Here is a 17,213-nt window from a genome sequence, read left to right on the forward strand (position 1 = left end):
TCCACAATGACCAATCCCAAGTTTCTTATCTCTGTCCTGTATTACTTCAGTCTTTTAGCTCAGTCATTTCTGTATTGCTTAAACTACATAACACAGGTGACATCAATAAACTTCCACATTAAATGTATGTGCATAAAGTGGACTGGTTTTCCTGTTCTAGTGTGGTGAACATAAAAATAACCTGCAAAAAATACCATATAAATCTTCAGAAAAGGGGACATGCATGATGATGTTGAACAGCAATCTTATATTCTTTACTTATTTTTATGTAAATAGTAAGGAATAATTGGACTCCAGTGAAAAATTAAGCGGGTGTTGATACAGGGATGCGTACAAACTTGCACAGTTGAAAAATTAATACTACTGTTAAATGAAAGGTCAGCTTTATACCATTATAGAGCTAATCTATCTGAATATTTATATAGAAATTTATAGAAATAATCTGACTTGTGTCTCAAATATGTACGTTTTGGGGAATATATGAATGAAATGGGGGTGGGTTAATGTGCTACTTTTCTGCACCAAATGGGCTAAAAAAGACAGGCGCATGTATACACCACTGAATTCCACCAGCAATATTGCACCAATATCTACCAACGGTCCACTGTTTTTCACACAATCCGAACAACCGGATGATGTTCCCAACCAGAATCTCCGTCCTGCCCCACTGACAGAGGGATCCACTGTGGAAATACCTGAGCACCTTTCTCGTCAAAGACTTGGATCGAACTTGTAAGCCTGAGCCTTACTCAATGAACACACGTGGCCCTGTGGGGATTTAAGGATCAGGCCCCCGGGGGCAAATATTGAAATAATAGCCTTGGCAATAAAATTTATTATACTAATTTACTATACTATTAGTATTATAGACAAATAAACAGGAATTTCAGATATGTTGATTTCACTTTAACCAAACAGAAGTTAACAGGGTTATAATATGTTTTCTTTTCTCTATGCTTGAGAAAATACACTTTGTATCAAAGCATTATTATGACACTATTAGAATTCATGTGTCGTTCGTTTAATAGAGTTAAAATAAACACGTTGGTGTCCAGTAATAAAAGCCCTGGTAAACTTGACCAATGAGACACGTGACAGCTGTAAACGTCAGCACACCTCCGGAATTTTAACCAATGAAAAGTGACCTACTTTAATTTGTGCGAGACTAAATTTTATGCTTGAGAAGTGCATTATCAAAAGAGTTGGTTGGTATTTAACGTAAATTTATCTCAAAATTTCTTTATTTTAAGGTTTGTACTGGAGTGTAAGAATGTCTTTGTGCTTTGGATAAATATACACTGTCTTTCTGGATTAAAGGAGAAATAGAATTAGAATAACCGCTGTTGTGTTTTATAGAGTAGAGTGAGGTCAGCCATTGTTTTCTGTAAAATAAGTCCAACGGCAACGCTACCAAAAATCGGCTTAACTTTTTCGGCGAGGCGTAAAGCTCGATTTTGCTTCAACTTCTGTTAATATTTTTATTTTAGCTAATGCCAATTGCATTTGGTTTCAACCATCAAACCTCTTAATTCTGGGTAGTCTCACCATTCCACCAATACCTTCGAGGTGGACCCGTCATTTTCTCCATCCATAGTCTTTGTAGTTTCATCCAAATGATTAGCCTAATCTAATCAATGGCTTCATAATACCAATCAGCACTTGAAATGTTCATACCTTTACATGTATATCAATACTGTATGTTAAAACCAATTAGGATTAGCCCATCTGTTTCGTTTATGATTATGTTCATGTCGTAATGATACAGGGAAACAGTGACCGTACAATATAAAAACATTTCTATTTTCATAAAGTATGATATTTGATAAAGTTTAGTCATTTCTCATAAAATGATCACCAACTTGAAAAATAACATAAGAAATATAAAACTCCCAATAATAAATTTCTATTCATACATGTATTTGTAATACTAATAAATCCGGATGTCAGTAAGATGATCTAGGCATTTTTTTATGACCACCAGCTCGCTGCGGCTTCATTTTCTATTTGACTGTGTTAAGTCAATGATATGTGTATATATGAAAATAGGAGGGAGTCATGGTGGCTCGGGTAAGACGGCTCACTAACTTGCAGGTCCTGTGTTCGAAACCTGCTTTGGCAATGAAAGTTCATTCACCATGGTTCCTCCATGTCACTGGTGCAGGGCTGTGGGCCTGGGAAGGGAGATCCCTTGGCAGTTCGAATTCGATATAAGGACAGGCCGAACACAGCTGTCCGGGAAAAACTTCCCCCATCATACTACACTGTATGGCATATGCCCATCTTCATTAGCGCAGTCGGAGCAGAACAGTAGGAGGTTAAACCCCATTTAATTTCATGAACATAGGAGAAGATGAATGTGACCATTAATACCACCAGTGCTACTGGTGGGATGTCCTTATCCGCATAACACTGGCTGATCACGACTTCATGTCATGGGCTGGAGATAAAAATATAAAAAGTCATGAAATGTGATAAAAACGTTATAAAAATATAGAATTTGATAAAATGTCAAAAAAATTTATTGAAAAATATAATACAAATCATAAAATTCCACTAGAAGCTTTGGTAAAAATATAAATTTTTGACAAAAGTCTTTGTACGGTCCCTTAAACAAGATATGAAAATATTTGGGCAAAACAGAGAAAAGTTTTTTTAAAGTAAAAATGACCATATATTTTGATAACTTTTTGGTGGTTTTGACAAAAGATGAAGTTTGGCCGTTTTGGTTTGCGTTCCTTTTGATATCCACTTTGCACACTTGTACGGTACCTTATCTTGTAAAACATATGAAATGCGTACATGAATGTATCTCCTGTAGATGGAATGTGTTAAAAATATGAATGATTTAATCTTCATCTACACTATTCCATATTGATATTAAAAAGCACTGTTTTCCGCACCCTATTCAATCTTACCATTTTTGTTTGTTTTTAGGCTTTATGTTATAATTCATCATGTCACGAAGTAATTCAACCAACCACAAAGATTGGAAATTAGACTGTAAAATATATGTTGGAGATTTAGGCTATGGTGCGGCAAAACAAGAACTGGAGGAAAAATTTGCAAAATATGGACCGTTAAGAAATGTGTGGATAGCTAGAAAACCTCCAGGATTCGCATTTGTAGAATTTGAAGATCCAAGAGATGCTGAAGATGCTGCTCGAGGTTTAGATGGATCGTGAGTAGCATATATCTTTTCATAATTTTTAAGAAAAATGGGTCCTTGGGTAGAGGGTTTATTTTACTACATTTCTTTATTTTTCCTTTAAATGGTTTCATTAATTTCTTTTAAATTTAAGTTTAAGCAAGGGACATACGTGCAGCCTGTACTATTCTCTTCAGAATAACCATTTACAGTTTATCCATTTTAGGAATCCAGTACATGTAGATAATGTACTTATGTGTCAAAATGTTTCATGTGGCAAGATTTCAAATTACAGAGAAATACACCATAAATAGTAAAGCAGAGTGGTTAATTTTGACAGTTCAACAGTTAATATTCCTTCTGATAAAGAGTTAATCTATCGACTGTATATACTCAGCCTTGTCGATCGATTACTCACCCTTTTTATTGATAGATGCTTCCAAAATTTTCTCTTCACTATATTACAAGTGTGTAAACTACAGCTTCTGTCCACACATTGATGAAGACATATTTACAGTAAAGAGAATTCATTATATGATAGACATCAGAAATTTTGTTTGAAGGTACATGTACATGTATTCATGGAACATCAATAGACATGAGTTGACTGTACAGTTTTTGCAAATTGTCCCGGAATTAACTCCGTGATATTGAGATCATCAAACAATTCTATCACTTTATAATATTTAGTGTGGTGGTATTCAGTAATTCATCCTGTTGGATTTATTTTTTTAAATAGTGTACACATGAATGTAACTGTCAACATATTGTAATTTATAAGATTGATATTAAACTACAGGTCAAAGACTGTTACCGATATCTTAATGTCTAGAAAGTAAATCAATACCATAGTAGTATAAGTAGGGTCTATATAATCTTATTGTCAATACTAGAAATCCTACAATCATTAACTTCTACTCGAGTCAATGATGTGAGGGCTCATACATATGTAGGTTGGTGTTATTGATATGCTGATACTGGCTGATAGTGTTTATAAATCTATTGTTGTACTGTTTTCAAGTTAATCTTGCTTTAACAATTCAATCAGACAATGGAGCAACAGCTGGTTTTTAAATTTGGATGGTACATGTATAATGATATGATGACGTGCAAAATTAACAGTAGATGCATTGATTGAATCTGTGCTGGGTCATGCCCCTTTGGATCAAATTAAACTCGACTGATTTGTCAACGACAATAACAATAATGTAGCAGTGTCATTGAAGTTGAAAATTTTTGGACTAAATGTACACCAGAACCATTTTCCAGTCTTTTTCCATACATGTACCTTTCTTTGAACTCAAACCACTGAATTATTGTTTACATTACCAATACACTGAAACACAAAGAACCATATACATGTACCTTGTCTGGAGTATTGGTATTATAACAAATTAAATCTTTACTTTAAATTTATATTTGTACCTCATTCAGATGGAATTTATTCCAAAAGGCCCTGTCAGAAATATGAATCTGACAATGTGGTTATTTAAGATTAGCTTATTTGAGTTAAGATGTACACGAAGTACATGTAGGCTGTACATATACCATATCAATATCATAACTATTACCATGCACCTTGGAAATTACATGTACTCACCTAGAGCATCTTTTGGATTCATCATCTTGGAACATCTTGGGCCTGAATCCTGATTTATCATTTCTTACGTAACTGACATTGCTTTAAATAAAAGGAGAGTGATTTGTTGCTCTCACCTAAACACATCTGAATTTAAAAAGTAAAAGAGCAACAACCCACTATCTTGGACATGTCACAAATCAATGACATTGTATTCAAACTGAACACTTTGAAGACTGTGATGCCTGATTAATTAATTTTAAATCAAATATAAAACACTTTTGTAGGGTGACCCGTGCACTTTACAGAAAGTTGGTCTCGACACTGCTAAATGTGCACGCTTCAGTTGCGTGTCTCGAACTGATTTCTGAATACCCCGCACTCGTTTTGAGTCGATAAATAGCCATGGCACGTGCAATTCTCTACAAATATATCAACTATTACAGCCGTAAAAAATCTATTGTTGACGATTTTGAATAGCAGTAAAATTTAGCTTCTTGATTATTACAGCAGCTTTAGTAATTACGTTTGTTTTATTTTTTAAATTGCTTTATCATTAACTGTATCGTTAAGAGCGGCATCTTTTGGATTAGTACAAATACTATCTCTGAATCACTTTCTTTAGCAGGAACATGATACTAGCAGTAGTTTCATTTTACTTTTACAAGTTTCTTAAAACAATTGTTGAGTTGTCTAAAGTGCTTATTTCTAAATTCAATTTCTTGTTCTAGCTTTCTGTTATGTTTCGTAAAAAAGTAGTCTTGATTATCCCGACCTGTCAATCAGACATAGAATGGTCAATAGACTGGTTAAGCGAGACTAATTTCAAAACAAGGGCACGTAACTTATCTTTTACTCAAAAGTGTCTGGATGTTATGGACACAACTTGGAACCAGTTTTCAGTCTATTATTTATAGATGATCAATGGTCATAGCTTATTAAGTACAACATGATCGTTTATTTAGTGACTATAATTGTGTGAAACTGATTTGAGGCTTGGCATATATATAAATATTGTGGCGTAATTGTCGAGATATTTGGAGATATATATTTATGGTGGGTCACCCTAACTTTTGTAACTAAAACCTGACCAAATGACAGATATAATATATTGTGTTGATTAGACAGTGAACCCTCATTTGTTTAACAAGATACATGTAAGACTGCATGTACATGTACATTAGGATCCTAAGACATTATATTGATACCCATACGAATAATGGTACAACTTGGCTTCCATATTACTTCCATTTAATCAACATATTACCTTTAACAGGAGAATAAATGGTCGACGAGTGAGGGTAGAGATGTCTTCTGGAAAATCACGATGGGGAAGTCGTGGACCACCAGTGAGACGTGGCGGAGGAAGTTCATATGATGACTACAGACCTCCTCGACGTGGCCGATCTAGGTAAGAACATAAGTCAATCTGTCACAATTTGGGATCATGGTGTTGAGAAGGGATAATGTGGTAACAACCATAACTAACTTGGGATCAGTGCCATGTAACAACAATGAAATTAATCAGTCATAAGATACCTATGATTGTCCAACCAAACCATAAATACTCTTATTTAAGAAATAGTTTAGGTTAGATTTCAGATTACAATTTATCTCAAGGATGTCAATATCGATGAGCATAGATTTGAATTGAGTCTCCCTCTCAAGGACTTATGAATAAATGTAAAATATTTTTTTCTTTCTTATTCCTTGTGTATGTTGTCGATTTCTGTTAGCCTATGTATATATCTTACTTTATTTATGTGTTGAAAAAAATGGAAATATTATGCACATTTAAAAACGATTGGTCATAATCCTCCTTTTCTTTTCAATGCAACAATTACAGGCTTCTGCAACATCCTAGACTAAAGTTCACCGTTGATCGCCGCGTACTTGTATCTTGATTCTACTAGTGATAACTCTACGAACAACAGTCAGTTCACCGAAAACAAGGCATCTTCGTCCGTCTATACAAATATTGGGACGATAACGTCAGCCTAACATCGCTTCTGCTGCTGCCAGCGTGTGCTGTTCAACAAAAAATAAATCAGCGCAGTTCTCCAACTTGGCTACAAAAAATAAATGGCACCGCCTCCCTCCAACTGATAGTCTTCAACAATTCCACCTCAAAAGACATCAACTTTGCTCAACAATTCCTCCATCGATCATCGATTTCAACTTTTCACCATTATCTACCAGTTGATTTCACCACTGGTATTCATCGTAACACCCTTCGTCCATCCCAACTATAGTTCTATAAAAGGGTATGGGTTTTGTGTAGGATTAAGGCTGTCTCTCTATCATATAGTAGAAATATTTGTGTATAACAGTGTATAAAATTTACTATTACTATAGTGTATTTCATAATCCCATTTAAAAAAAAAAAAAAAAAAAAAAAAAAAAAATTTGGAATAATGTTCAAGTTTAAAATGAATTCCATCCAGTTCCTCATAATACATGTATATTAAATCCTAACTAAGACATCGGCTGCTAGTTTTCATTACTCTGGCGGCAAGACGGTATTATCGGTCGGTTTGTGTACAATATGAAACACAGTTTTCCATTGGCTGATATATTATATTTAAATGATGAAAAATTGCCAACCAGACAGGCTGTTATCAACAAATATATAACATTTGTTGATAGTAAATTGCAGGGATTTCCTATACTATCTTAGTAGGAGTTTCCCCTGTGATCTGGCCTTTACTGATTGAGTTAGATAATTTCAGAGCCGTTCTGATCTTCATTGAAAGAACAAAATGCATAGTTAAAGGGGAAATATCTTTAGAATTATGTCAATATTTTTAAGCGCCCAATATCAATAAAATCCATTTCTTAGTTGGACTACCAGTAAATATATTTGAAATTAGAAAAATTAAATTAGTGCATTTCATCCCAAATTTTTATTAGGGAACTGATGAAATACACTATAGTTTGGTTGTTGTGTCACTAATTCTAATACCACAAAAACTTTTAATCTTTAAATACATGTGTGATTTGTTTTGTACAGTTAAAATGAGAATAACATAGGTATTATAATTATTGTTGTTTTCATAATTTTGACACAATTTGTAACTTGGGTATTACCAAAGGTTTTATGGGCTCAACACCCTTTTTGTTTTAAAGTGGCATTATGGTTGATTAGATAAAGAAATACATGTATAATACTTAAAAAAAAATAGATAATATATGTTAAAAATTGTCAGTCAAATACATGTAACACTGTGGCAGTGATTGTCATTGTTACAATAAACAAAGTCTCGATTTAATATCCATTTTCATGGTTAATAGTCAACCGTTGTTGAGCCGAAGATCGGAATCATGTCTGTTTAAAATCAGACTCATCGGATGGCAAAGAGAGCTGATTATGATCTTGTCATGTAAATAAATGTCTAATTAATAGTTTATTTAACATGAAAAGGCCTAAAGAAAGACCCTTTACTTTAAGAATTAATGACATACTGATATCATTTTAACTGTACTAAGATTTATTACACATTTGATCTACTTTGTTTCAAAAATTTCATAAATCAGATGCATGCACATGCTTGTGCTATAATTTGTATTATGAAATGTAAGCTTATTGACTTTCTGTTTTCAAGAGCTGAAATGCATAGGTACATGCAGTTGGCAAGTTTAGTATAACCATACCTTGTGCACTTTCGTTTTTAGTTGTCGGTAAGTTTAGTCACTCTATACTGGCTTTGTTATATAACATTGTGTAGGAATGATAAATGAAAATCGTACAAAGCATTAATCAAATTATATGGTGTGTTTGCAGGTCATTTTCTCCAAGACGCAGAAGTAGAAGTCTGTCAAGAGGGCGCTCAAGGTCTCCAAGTCCCCGACGACGCAGCAGAAGCAGGTACAGTTTGAATTCAGCATTAGGTCTTATAACTAGACTGGTTCCACTTGTCTAAATACTATCCAGAAAGCTATATTAATTTTGAAATTATTAGCCATCATTTTGATAGAAAGGGGCATAAAACCGATCCATGTCAGTCTAAAAGACTAGCATATGGTATGTGTCTTCTAGCTAATTAAAAGTCGCTTGCTTTAAATGAGTTCATTTAAAATTTGAATGAACAACAAATCAGAAATGGATTTTGATAACTTAAGCTGAAACAACGAATAGAGAACAAAATAGGATGCCTTTTTTCAGTCAACATAGAAACTAGTAAAACATGATATTTGTTTCAGTTAATTTACAGAAAAGATTTGTTTTTAATTTTTGTAATTCTATATTCTTTTAACTAGAACCCCAAAAATGCTTTATTTAATACCATACTGCCTACAATCATTTAGATCATTTTAGTAGAGTTATTCCACATATAAATCAGAAAGAGTCACATTTGATTCGTCAAAGAAAAAACTTGACGGAAATCATACCATACTTTATAAATAAATTTTTTTGTTGATTTGACACATAGAAAAAGTTAAATTGGAAATTTCCTTTTCCAAATTACCTTTCATTTATGTACTTCCATGTTTGTTTGTTTTTTTTGTTTAAAGGATGCTGTTTTTTGTTTTTTCTTTGAAAGTTGAAGTTGTTAAGATAATTATTTCATACTGATATTGGGGGGAAAGGGCAATATATTGTGTAAGAAATAAAGATGATTATCATCATTATCAGTTATTATAGTCATTATATCATACATATAGGTTACATCATCAGTTATACATGTATTATATCATGGTTTGTTAGATTACTATGATTATATTGTTTATAGGAGCATCTATTCAGAAGAAAGGTTTGTGCTGCTTGATAGTGTGGATTAAGGAGATCTATATCTATTTTCTACTGCAACTGGTCATATTATACTTTGGAGTTAGTTATCTTTTACTATTAACTGGATTGGATTTTATAGTTTCAATCAGTAGAAATCCTCTCTTTACCTTTCAACCCTCCTTTTATTCAAATGATTTGATTAAAATCAGTTTACAATAGTTTGTTTACATTTCTACATCAAGTTTTCAACTTATTTCTAGTTTTTAGTTTTGTATCCAATTCACCTCTCCCATTTCTCCAATTCTGCTGGACTCCTTGTAGCTCAATCATGGTTACATAAAATTGGCCTGTTTAAATTTAACTTCTTTCCATATGTGTATTTTACTTGATTATGAGAAAATTTAATTATACTTCTTAGAAGTAAACAGAATTAGTGTTATTAATTTGATTACAACTATATGCTTATTGAAAGAATAATGGTTTTGAACGGTAAAGAAATTAATGACAAATGTGGATGTAATTTTGATTAATTGATTGGCGATATATATTTATACACTGTATATTATGTTATCAGGAAAATGATGTTAGACTACTATGACAGGGTGAAAAGGTAAATTTATTTTAAAATATTGTGAACAATACTGATTTTAATTTACGTGTGTCTTTTCAAAATTATGAAGTCAAGGTGATATTTTACAAAAGAAGCATCAACCCTGTTTAATTCTTGAAAGTGAAACAGTATTTAGTGAGGAGTTCTTTTAGTTTACCCACATTTCATCAGTTGAAATTTTTGCTTTTTTTATTCAAAAGTTTACTCATCTACATGTGGTCTTCATAAGGTTGCTGAGTTCATTTAGCTCATCATTAAAGTCATACTTTTTGTCATATTCTTCATCTGTAGGGAGAGTTTGTATACAAGTCTCTACATATAATTCAAGGTAACTGCTATCAAAAATCTTAATTTTAGGTTGAAGTTTGTAGATTCCCATTTTATACCATTTTAGATCTCTTTTCTCCATTACAACTTTTATAAGCCTACATTGAAATGTGGTTGCCCATTTAACTAGAAGCCAAAGTTATCTGATTGATATTTTCTATTATTATACATATATAGTTCATCCAGGTGCTAAATCATTAAGTCTTTGCATATCATGAAAATAAACACTGTGTGTGTGTATATATATAGTTATTATTTTCACAACACACAAACATTTAATGATTTATTTAAATGAAATGAAATGGGGTTTAATGTCCTACTGTTCTGCTCCTAAACTGGGCTAATGAAGACGGGCTTACGCCATACAGTGTGCTATGAGGGAAATTTTGCCCGGGCAGCGGCGCTACGGCCTACTCTTATATCTTATTCCATCTGCCAAGGGATCTTTTACGTGCACAGCAATATGTACACGGGACCTCGGTTTTTCGTCCTATCCGAACAACTAGACAACTGTTCTTGTCAGACCCTCCGTCCTGCATCACTGACAAGGACAGGGATCAAACACCCGACCTCCAGGCTAGCGAGCCAGCGTCTTACCCACTTAGTCACGTGATCTCCTTATTTTCATGATATGCAAATACTTAATGATTTAGCACCCGGATGTACTAGAAGCCAATCAAATTTTAATTATTTTTCTAATAATTACCTCATGGGTTGTTACTCTTGATCAGTTTTTTGAAGTATACTCCTAATTACAAAGATTTAAAATGCTCTGGTCTTTGAGGGCTACAAGAAAGACTTGGCTGTTATGTGGGCATATTTTTCACTGCCTGAAAACCCCATCTTTATATGAATTCATTCTTTTGTTCACCCCACCCCCTCCTTTTTTTTTATACAAAAAAACAACATATAACGAGGTTTTGTTGACCATATGGGGTTTACTCAAGATTTGTACCCCAAGTGGTATTTTAAATCACCTGTTTATCTGTGTCTCACAGATAGATGTCCATTCTATGGTTTTATGAGTTTCACAGAATTAATCATGTATTAAATTAATTTGACCCTCTCTGTCTCCATTCTATTGGGATCATGGTGTTTTTTTTATTTCAGAATTTCTATTCATTGACTATATATATATATTGACTACACACTGAAGTAGTCTTTATAGTGAATAGAATTTGTTATTATTTGTATTCCATTTGACTTTATCCAAAGTTGTTCTTTTTTTTTTATGTAGATTTGTAGTTGGTAGGGTAGTAGTTATTTTTTTCCAGATTTACTATGTAATGCCTCATAAGAGTTAAAAGGTTTCTTATGTAAAGAAAATATAACCCCATGCTATGACATTTTATTAAATGATTTTCATAAGCAGTATCATGAAGTTTGCTTGAAGCTGCAAAGATGGTATTTTATATAGCTGTAAATTTGTGCACGTGTTGTTGTCCATTTTATATAATTATTGAGTCATACAGATTGGACTCGTGAAACCTGCAGTTCACAAGGATGCTGTTTTTGTTACTTTTTCAGTTCCTTAATAAAGTCCACAGTTATACGAAAGTGTTCATGTAATGAGTAATGTAATAATGTATGGTGGAAGTTGACAAAGTTCCATCAGATACGTTGATTTTAATATCAGCTACCTAGTCTGCATAAAAATTCATCTTTAAATTGAACAAAAAATTCTATTTTTCAGATAAGTGAATCAGACAACAAATCATATAATGGAGGGAAATTCTTCTAATTTTTATGAGGAGAAGACAAACTTTTATTTCATCAAAAGATTATTTTGGGTGTGGCCTGGAGAGATATAATATCAATAAGACAAGGACAAGTGAATTTTTCCTATACCTACCGCTGTAGATAATTATTGAATACACACACAAGATACACAAACAGCTTGTTATACCTGATTATATTGTTTATTTTGTGTTTATGTATTAGATATATATAATGTAAGTAACTTGACTTAAATCAAAAGTTCAGATGTGGATGTATTGATACATTGTAGGATAACCAACATGCTTCATCTTATTTAGTGCCTATAGTAATAAACAATTCATATAGCTAGGCAACAAATAGTTTGCAGTTTTAATTTAATGCAATTCCATGTGTTTTGTTTTCTGAACATTTTGATTGGTAGTCATATAGGTGTCATCAGTTCCCAAATAACTGCTTTTTGGGTTTTTATAGCTCCAGTTTCATAAAGTTGTGAAAATCGCGTTTTAAGGCCATGTTTCATGTATGTATGTATGTTTAATGCTTGTACACTGTATTTTATCATGTCATAATTTGTTATGTGTTTTATACATTAACTTGGTATTATATTCAGTTCAACACATTCTTAATGTGTGAAAATTGTTTTTCTTGATATGTTATAATTAACAAATAAAGATTTTACTGAGTATCAAAAGTTTTTCTTCACCCTTTAGCTTCCAAGATTCAAAAATATAACAAATGGAGGGTTCAAATTACCAAAGCTTCTTTACAAAAAAGCTTAGTCCTAATGGAGGTTAACTATATTTTTGAGCTAGATATCGATGACATCATAGAACAGTTCATCAAATAACATCCATGCTACTTATTCTCCCCATTATAGTTTGAGTCATAATTGTTCAAAACTCTATTTTAAGTTCCTGTCAAGTTATCTATGCCCTGGCATGTTTGAAAAAAATAAACGAATAGTTTATATGATGAACCCGTGGGAACCTGGCTAACTACTTCCTTGATCCGCCCCTGATGTATCACAAAGAAGTACGGCCACAAATATTCAAATATCAATTCCTTGCGGAAAATTCATTTATTAGGAATTGTGCCCCAGAAATGCCCAGCAAAATGACAGAGCACCCTTAAAGTATTTATTTTTTCATAAGGCAGTAATATGTGCTCGCAAAACTTGCATCAAATTATCTCCTTTCAAATGCAGCAGAGGCCAGGGGGGTTCCAAGTTAGCTTTCCCCCGAAGACATTTTCAGGTAGCAATGAATAATTTAGAATATTTTTTGTAGCCCAATAAATAATAATGGGTGCAGTATATCATACGATTATGGTTTCAATTGCAAAAAATATGAAAATCACAAATTGAGCTAAATTTTATAGCCAGTTCTACAATTTTGATGCTTCTCAAAACGCCAAATTATCTTCTGAAACTGAAAAACAGTGGCACTATGTATGGAAAGTACGTACATTACTTCTTGAAAATGTAAGGGGTGGGGGTGCATGGTAGGTGTCACCAATGAATAAGATGAAAAGTGCAGTATGGGTGGGGGCATAATGTAATGAAAAAGAGTGTTCATACATTCTACGCAGTTTTACAAAATGCTGTGGCATATAAATGTTGCAATGTAACATTTTCATTGTCACTGTGATAACAGACCAGTATATTTACTAATGTCACTGATGGTAATTTTTATTCCAACTCGCAGAAATATTCATATTAACTTGTATACAAAGTAGATTGTGTTAGTTTCCTCAACATAACATACTTTCTCACTTTGAAACTAACATTGGACAGTTTTATGATGACACCTGGAGATAAATTATTTCAATTTTATTTTTCTGCCCAGGGATCTTTTATATGCACTACCCTGGAACAACTTTTCACAATTACCCTCACAATTCATATGTGTTGGGGCAAAAGACATCAAAATAAATAACTAATTTGAAGACATTTAACTATCTTTATCACAGTTCGTAACAATTATCAACATTTACATTTTCTATAACATTTTGATATTAATAAAACAATAATGAACAATAATAATAGATGTATAATATATCAATAAACATGGTTGTGTATGATCTATCACAATGATTACTATTAAAACAAGAAATTAATGCTACTTGTACTTAAAGGGAGGGACAGAGAAATGGGGTTTAACCTCCACTCGACACAAACTAGGTAATTTTGGGAATAACATGGTTCAATTTTTATTTCAATAATTTGCTTGTGTGTAGGGGTCTTTAAAAGTGGGAGGAAACTGGCAGATCCAGTGAAAAGCCATTACGTTAGGAAGGCAACTCTACTTCTTGTCACATACAAGCAGGGAATCAAAACCATGCCACTTGACTCGATGACTGACCTGGTTATTTCACGTGCACACGTTAACCATGCAAGAGCTAAATCTGCCTATTATTGCAGATCTTTCTTATGGCTTAAAATGTTATATAAATTTATTCATGTGGCAAGACAATAAATAATCAACCCTCTAGACCATTGGATGGCTGTAATATTAAATGGATTAAAACACTCGCCATTTAATGATTTAATGTAAATATGGATAATCAATACTTTTCAATCATAATTTCTCTTAGAAAAAAGTAATTTTAGTGAAATTTTCATTTTTTTTATTATGTACTTTTAAACTATTATAGTAGCAACGGCCAGATCTTTATCTAAATCTTACATAAAGCAACTTTAAACATCTTACATAAGCAAAATGTATATTGATATTAACACAGCATTTGACACTTTAATGTCTAGCATTTATTTCTTGTTTTAGTTATTTTAGACTGATTATAATAAATCAATTATTAAAATTATTGAAATATAAAATCAATTATTAGCATTATAGACAAATAAACTGCACTCTATTAATCAATATTATGCAAATATATGTGTTTGTGTTTGCATATAATAATATCTGTCAATCTATTGAACTTGGACAAATAACCTTTTTAAACTCAATATATATATTGTCTGAGGTAAGAAAGTTTGGTACTCGAAATTCTTCATATAAATGTAGACCTACTTCTAATCAAAAGATTTGACAAACATTTGGATTAAAAGATGTATTAAAGGGGCATTATTATATGTAAGATTAGATAAAGAGCTGACAGTTCTCACTATAATAGTTAACAAGCTAACAATTAGGCAAATGTCCCAGGGCAGCCATCCCAAAATAAATAGATGACACATATTAATTAATTGCACACATATTTTTTTGAAAAGTATCGAGCAATAAAACTGATGATATATTCTTAGTTTAAGGAGAAAATGTTCACGATTGAACTCAATTAAAAGCAGAGTTGTTACCTTCTAATGTCTTGACCAATCAAATTGCTTATCGCATAAGCAGAAAATTCTAAATCTATTGAAATTCTAGACTATCCGATGGCATTGACAGTTGATTATGATCTTGGTAAGTTAATTAATGTCTAATTAATAATTTTGATAACATTTAAGGCACAAAGAAAGACCTGCAATAGGCAAATTTAGTTCTTGCATAATGCCTGTTTAATATACCTCCAAATTGTACAGTTCAAATGATCTATCAATAAGCATCTGTTTCAAGATATCAGAAGTAAATAAATGCAGCCTGATTACAAATTAAAACATTACTGATATAACTATTACAGTTTTGTCTACGTCAATATAGTAAAATGGATGTCATTGTTAATGAATGGTTAAAAAGAGGCAGCAGTTAGAATCGTTTTTTATTTGGTTGACGTGCCAGAGGTGGTCGATTGTTATTATGTAATGGTAAAAACTGGCTTTTGACATCTTGGTGATCACTACAAATCATTAGCGAGATTCTTGTTGGTGTTGCTTCTAAAAAAGATAAAAAAAAAACATTTAAAATTATTAATGGTAATTTATGTTTAAAAATTAAAAGCATGAATGGCATTAAGAAAAAAAACAAACAATGTCCATCAGCAGCAAGTTGCCAGTGATTCTGCCATAGGTACCATATAATAAGAATTTTGAGGTAGGACATCTTACAATAAACAAACATACTGAGGACACACACTTTAAAAGTTAATACACAAAATTCTTTTTGCTATCAGTAAATTTTGAATTCTAACATGATCCTTGGAAGTGGCATATACTCAGCAGTATGAAGATGATAAGGTAAATGTACAGATGTCATTTTCATGTGACAGATAAGCAAAGTACATATTTCAAGAAATCATTTTGAAAAATGAATGTTGTTGATCTTGTACGGAGGAAAACTTGACAACAAAAGATGCCCTCTAGCTTTATAGATGTGCATAGCTTGCTACTGTTGCCATGGTAATATTTGGGAAAAAAAACTATTTTAAAAGAAAATCATATAATTTTGACTTCCATGATATAAGGTTAACATTAGGTATTTATAATTATCAACAGACTAAAGAGGTGACAATATTAAACGTCCATATTAAATGTGAGTGTATGGATAAACGACTAAAGCTCTTGGAATTGAGTAAACGTACAAAGTGTCCATTAAATTAAGTTTGGTGTTGTTGATATATAATAGATTTTATGTTCCTCTGTTGACAGCTTTAGCCCAAAACAAAACTAAAATAAGCAAACAAACTGACTTCTGCATAATATTTTGAAACGAAAATTTAATCTTACAGATTTTGTCCCACCACTAATCGAAAAAACACATCAGATCCATCAAAATTATTTTAAACTAAAGCAAAGTTATTTATATCCTATTATATCAAATTCCCCTTTCTTCAAAAACAATTATAATTTCACTTTGATGCATGATGGAGTAAAGAAACTAAATGTTTTTAATATGAAACAACCAATGAGTCAATAATATGTAAATAATAGAGACACATGGTTCTATATATGAATAATAAATAACATTTAATAAATACCCATCATTGATTATATGTCGAGAAATAGTAATATTTAGATCTAAAAAGAATCAAATTATTGTTCAAATTAACAGGTTTTGGTGACATACTGTTAAAAAAATAAATATCTGGGGTTTCTTTTTATGAACAAGTCATTTCACAAATACAATGCTTATGCTAATTTAAGAGACACTCCCAAATAATCTATTCTTCAATTTCGATTTTCCAAAGAAAGGATTCAGAGAAACGGGGTATG

The 17,213-nt window shown here is 32.2% G+C and overlaps 2 protein-coding genes across 4 annotated transcripts in view; one reads left to right on the forward strand and one right to left on the reverse strand.

Moving 5' to 3' along the window:
- Positions 1 to 1,104: 1,104 nt before the first annotated feature.
- On the forward strand, positions 1,105 to 12,792 carry LOC126823589 (RNA-binding protein 1). 3 transcript variants are annotated; one of them, XM_050552507.2, is made up of 7 exons: positions 1,106 to 1,205; positions 2,935 to 3,178; positions 6,001 to 6,135; positions 8,506 to 8,589; positions 9,455 to 9,475; positions 10,028 to 10,063; positions 10,264 to 10,306. In XM_050552507.2, exons 2-7 carry the CDS (start codon positions 2,955 to 2,957, stop codon positions 10,289 to 10,291), a joined length of 528 nt encoding a protein of 175 aa, XP_050408464.1. In that variant the 5' UTR covers positions 1,106 to 1,205; positions 2,935 to 2,954; the 3' UTR covers positions 10,292 to 10,306. The 3 variants fall into 3 exon arrangements, with proteins under 3 accessions (XP_050408466.1, XP_050408464.1, XP_050408465.1); XM_050552508.2 differs by lacking the exons at positions 10,028 to 10,063; positions 10,264 to 10,306 and adding an exon at positions 12,084 to 12,792 and having other exon boundaries at positions 1,107 to 1,205; XM_050552509.2 differs by lacking the exons at positions 6,001 to 6,135; positions 10,028 to 10,063; positions 10,264 to 10,306 and adding an exon at positions 12,084 to 12,792 and having other exon boundaries at positions 1,105 to 1,205.
- Positions 12,793 to 14,053: 1,261 nt separating this feature from the next.
- LOC126823462 (cytosolic carboxypeptidase 2) overlaps positions 14,054 to 17,213 on the reverse strand; it is a 55,059-nt gene continuing 51,899 nt past the window's right edge. Inside the window, exon 36 of the mRNA XM_056101829.1 lies at positions 14,054 to 15,938. Within this exon, the coding sequence (XP_055957804.1) occupies positions 15,811 to 15,938 (128 nt within the window). The 3' untranslated portion in view covers positions 14,054 to 15,810. The remainder of the gene's footprint in view (positions 15,939 to 17,213) is intronic.

This window comes from Patella vulgata, chromosome 6 (genome assembly GCF_932274485.2).
Source record: "Patella vulgata chromosome 6, xgPatVulg1.2, whole genome shotgun sequence".
Taxonomy (NCBI): domain Eukaryota; kingdom Metazoa; phylum Mollusca; class Gastropoda; family Patellidae; genus Patella; species Patella vulgata.

Coding starts and splice junctions, on each gene's coding strand:
- LOC126823589 (XM_050552507.2), top strand. CDS start 2,955: ATGTCACGAAGTAATTCAACCAACCACAAAGATTGGAAATTAGACTGT. Junction 6,136..8,505: donor CCTCGACGTGGCCGATCTAG/GTAAGAACATAA, acceptor GTGTGTTTGCAG/GTCATTTTCTCCAAGACGCA. Junction 8,590..9,454: donor CGACGACGCAGCAGAAGCAG/GTACAGTTTGAA, acceptor TATTGTTTATAG/GAGCATCTATTCAGAAGAAA.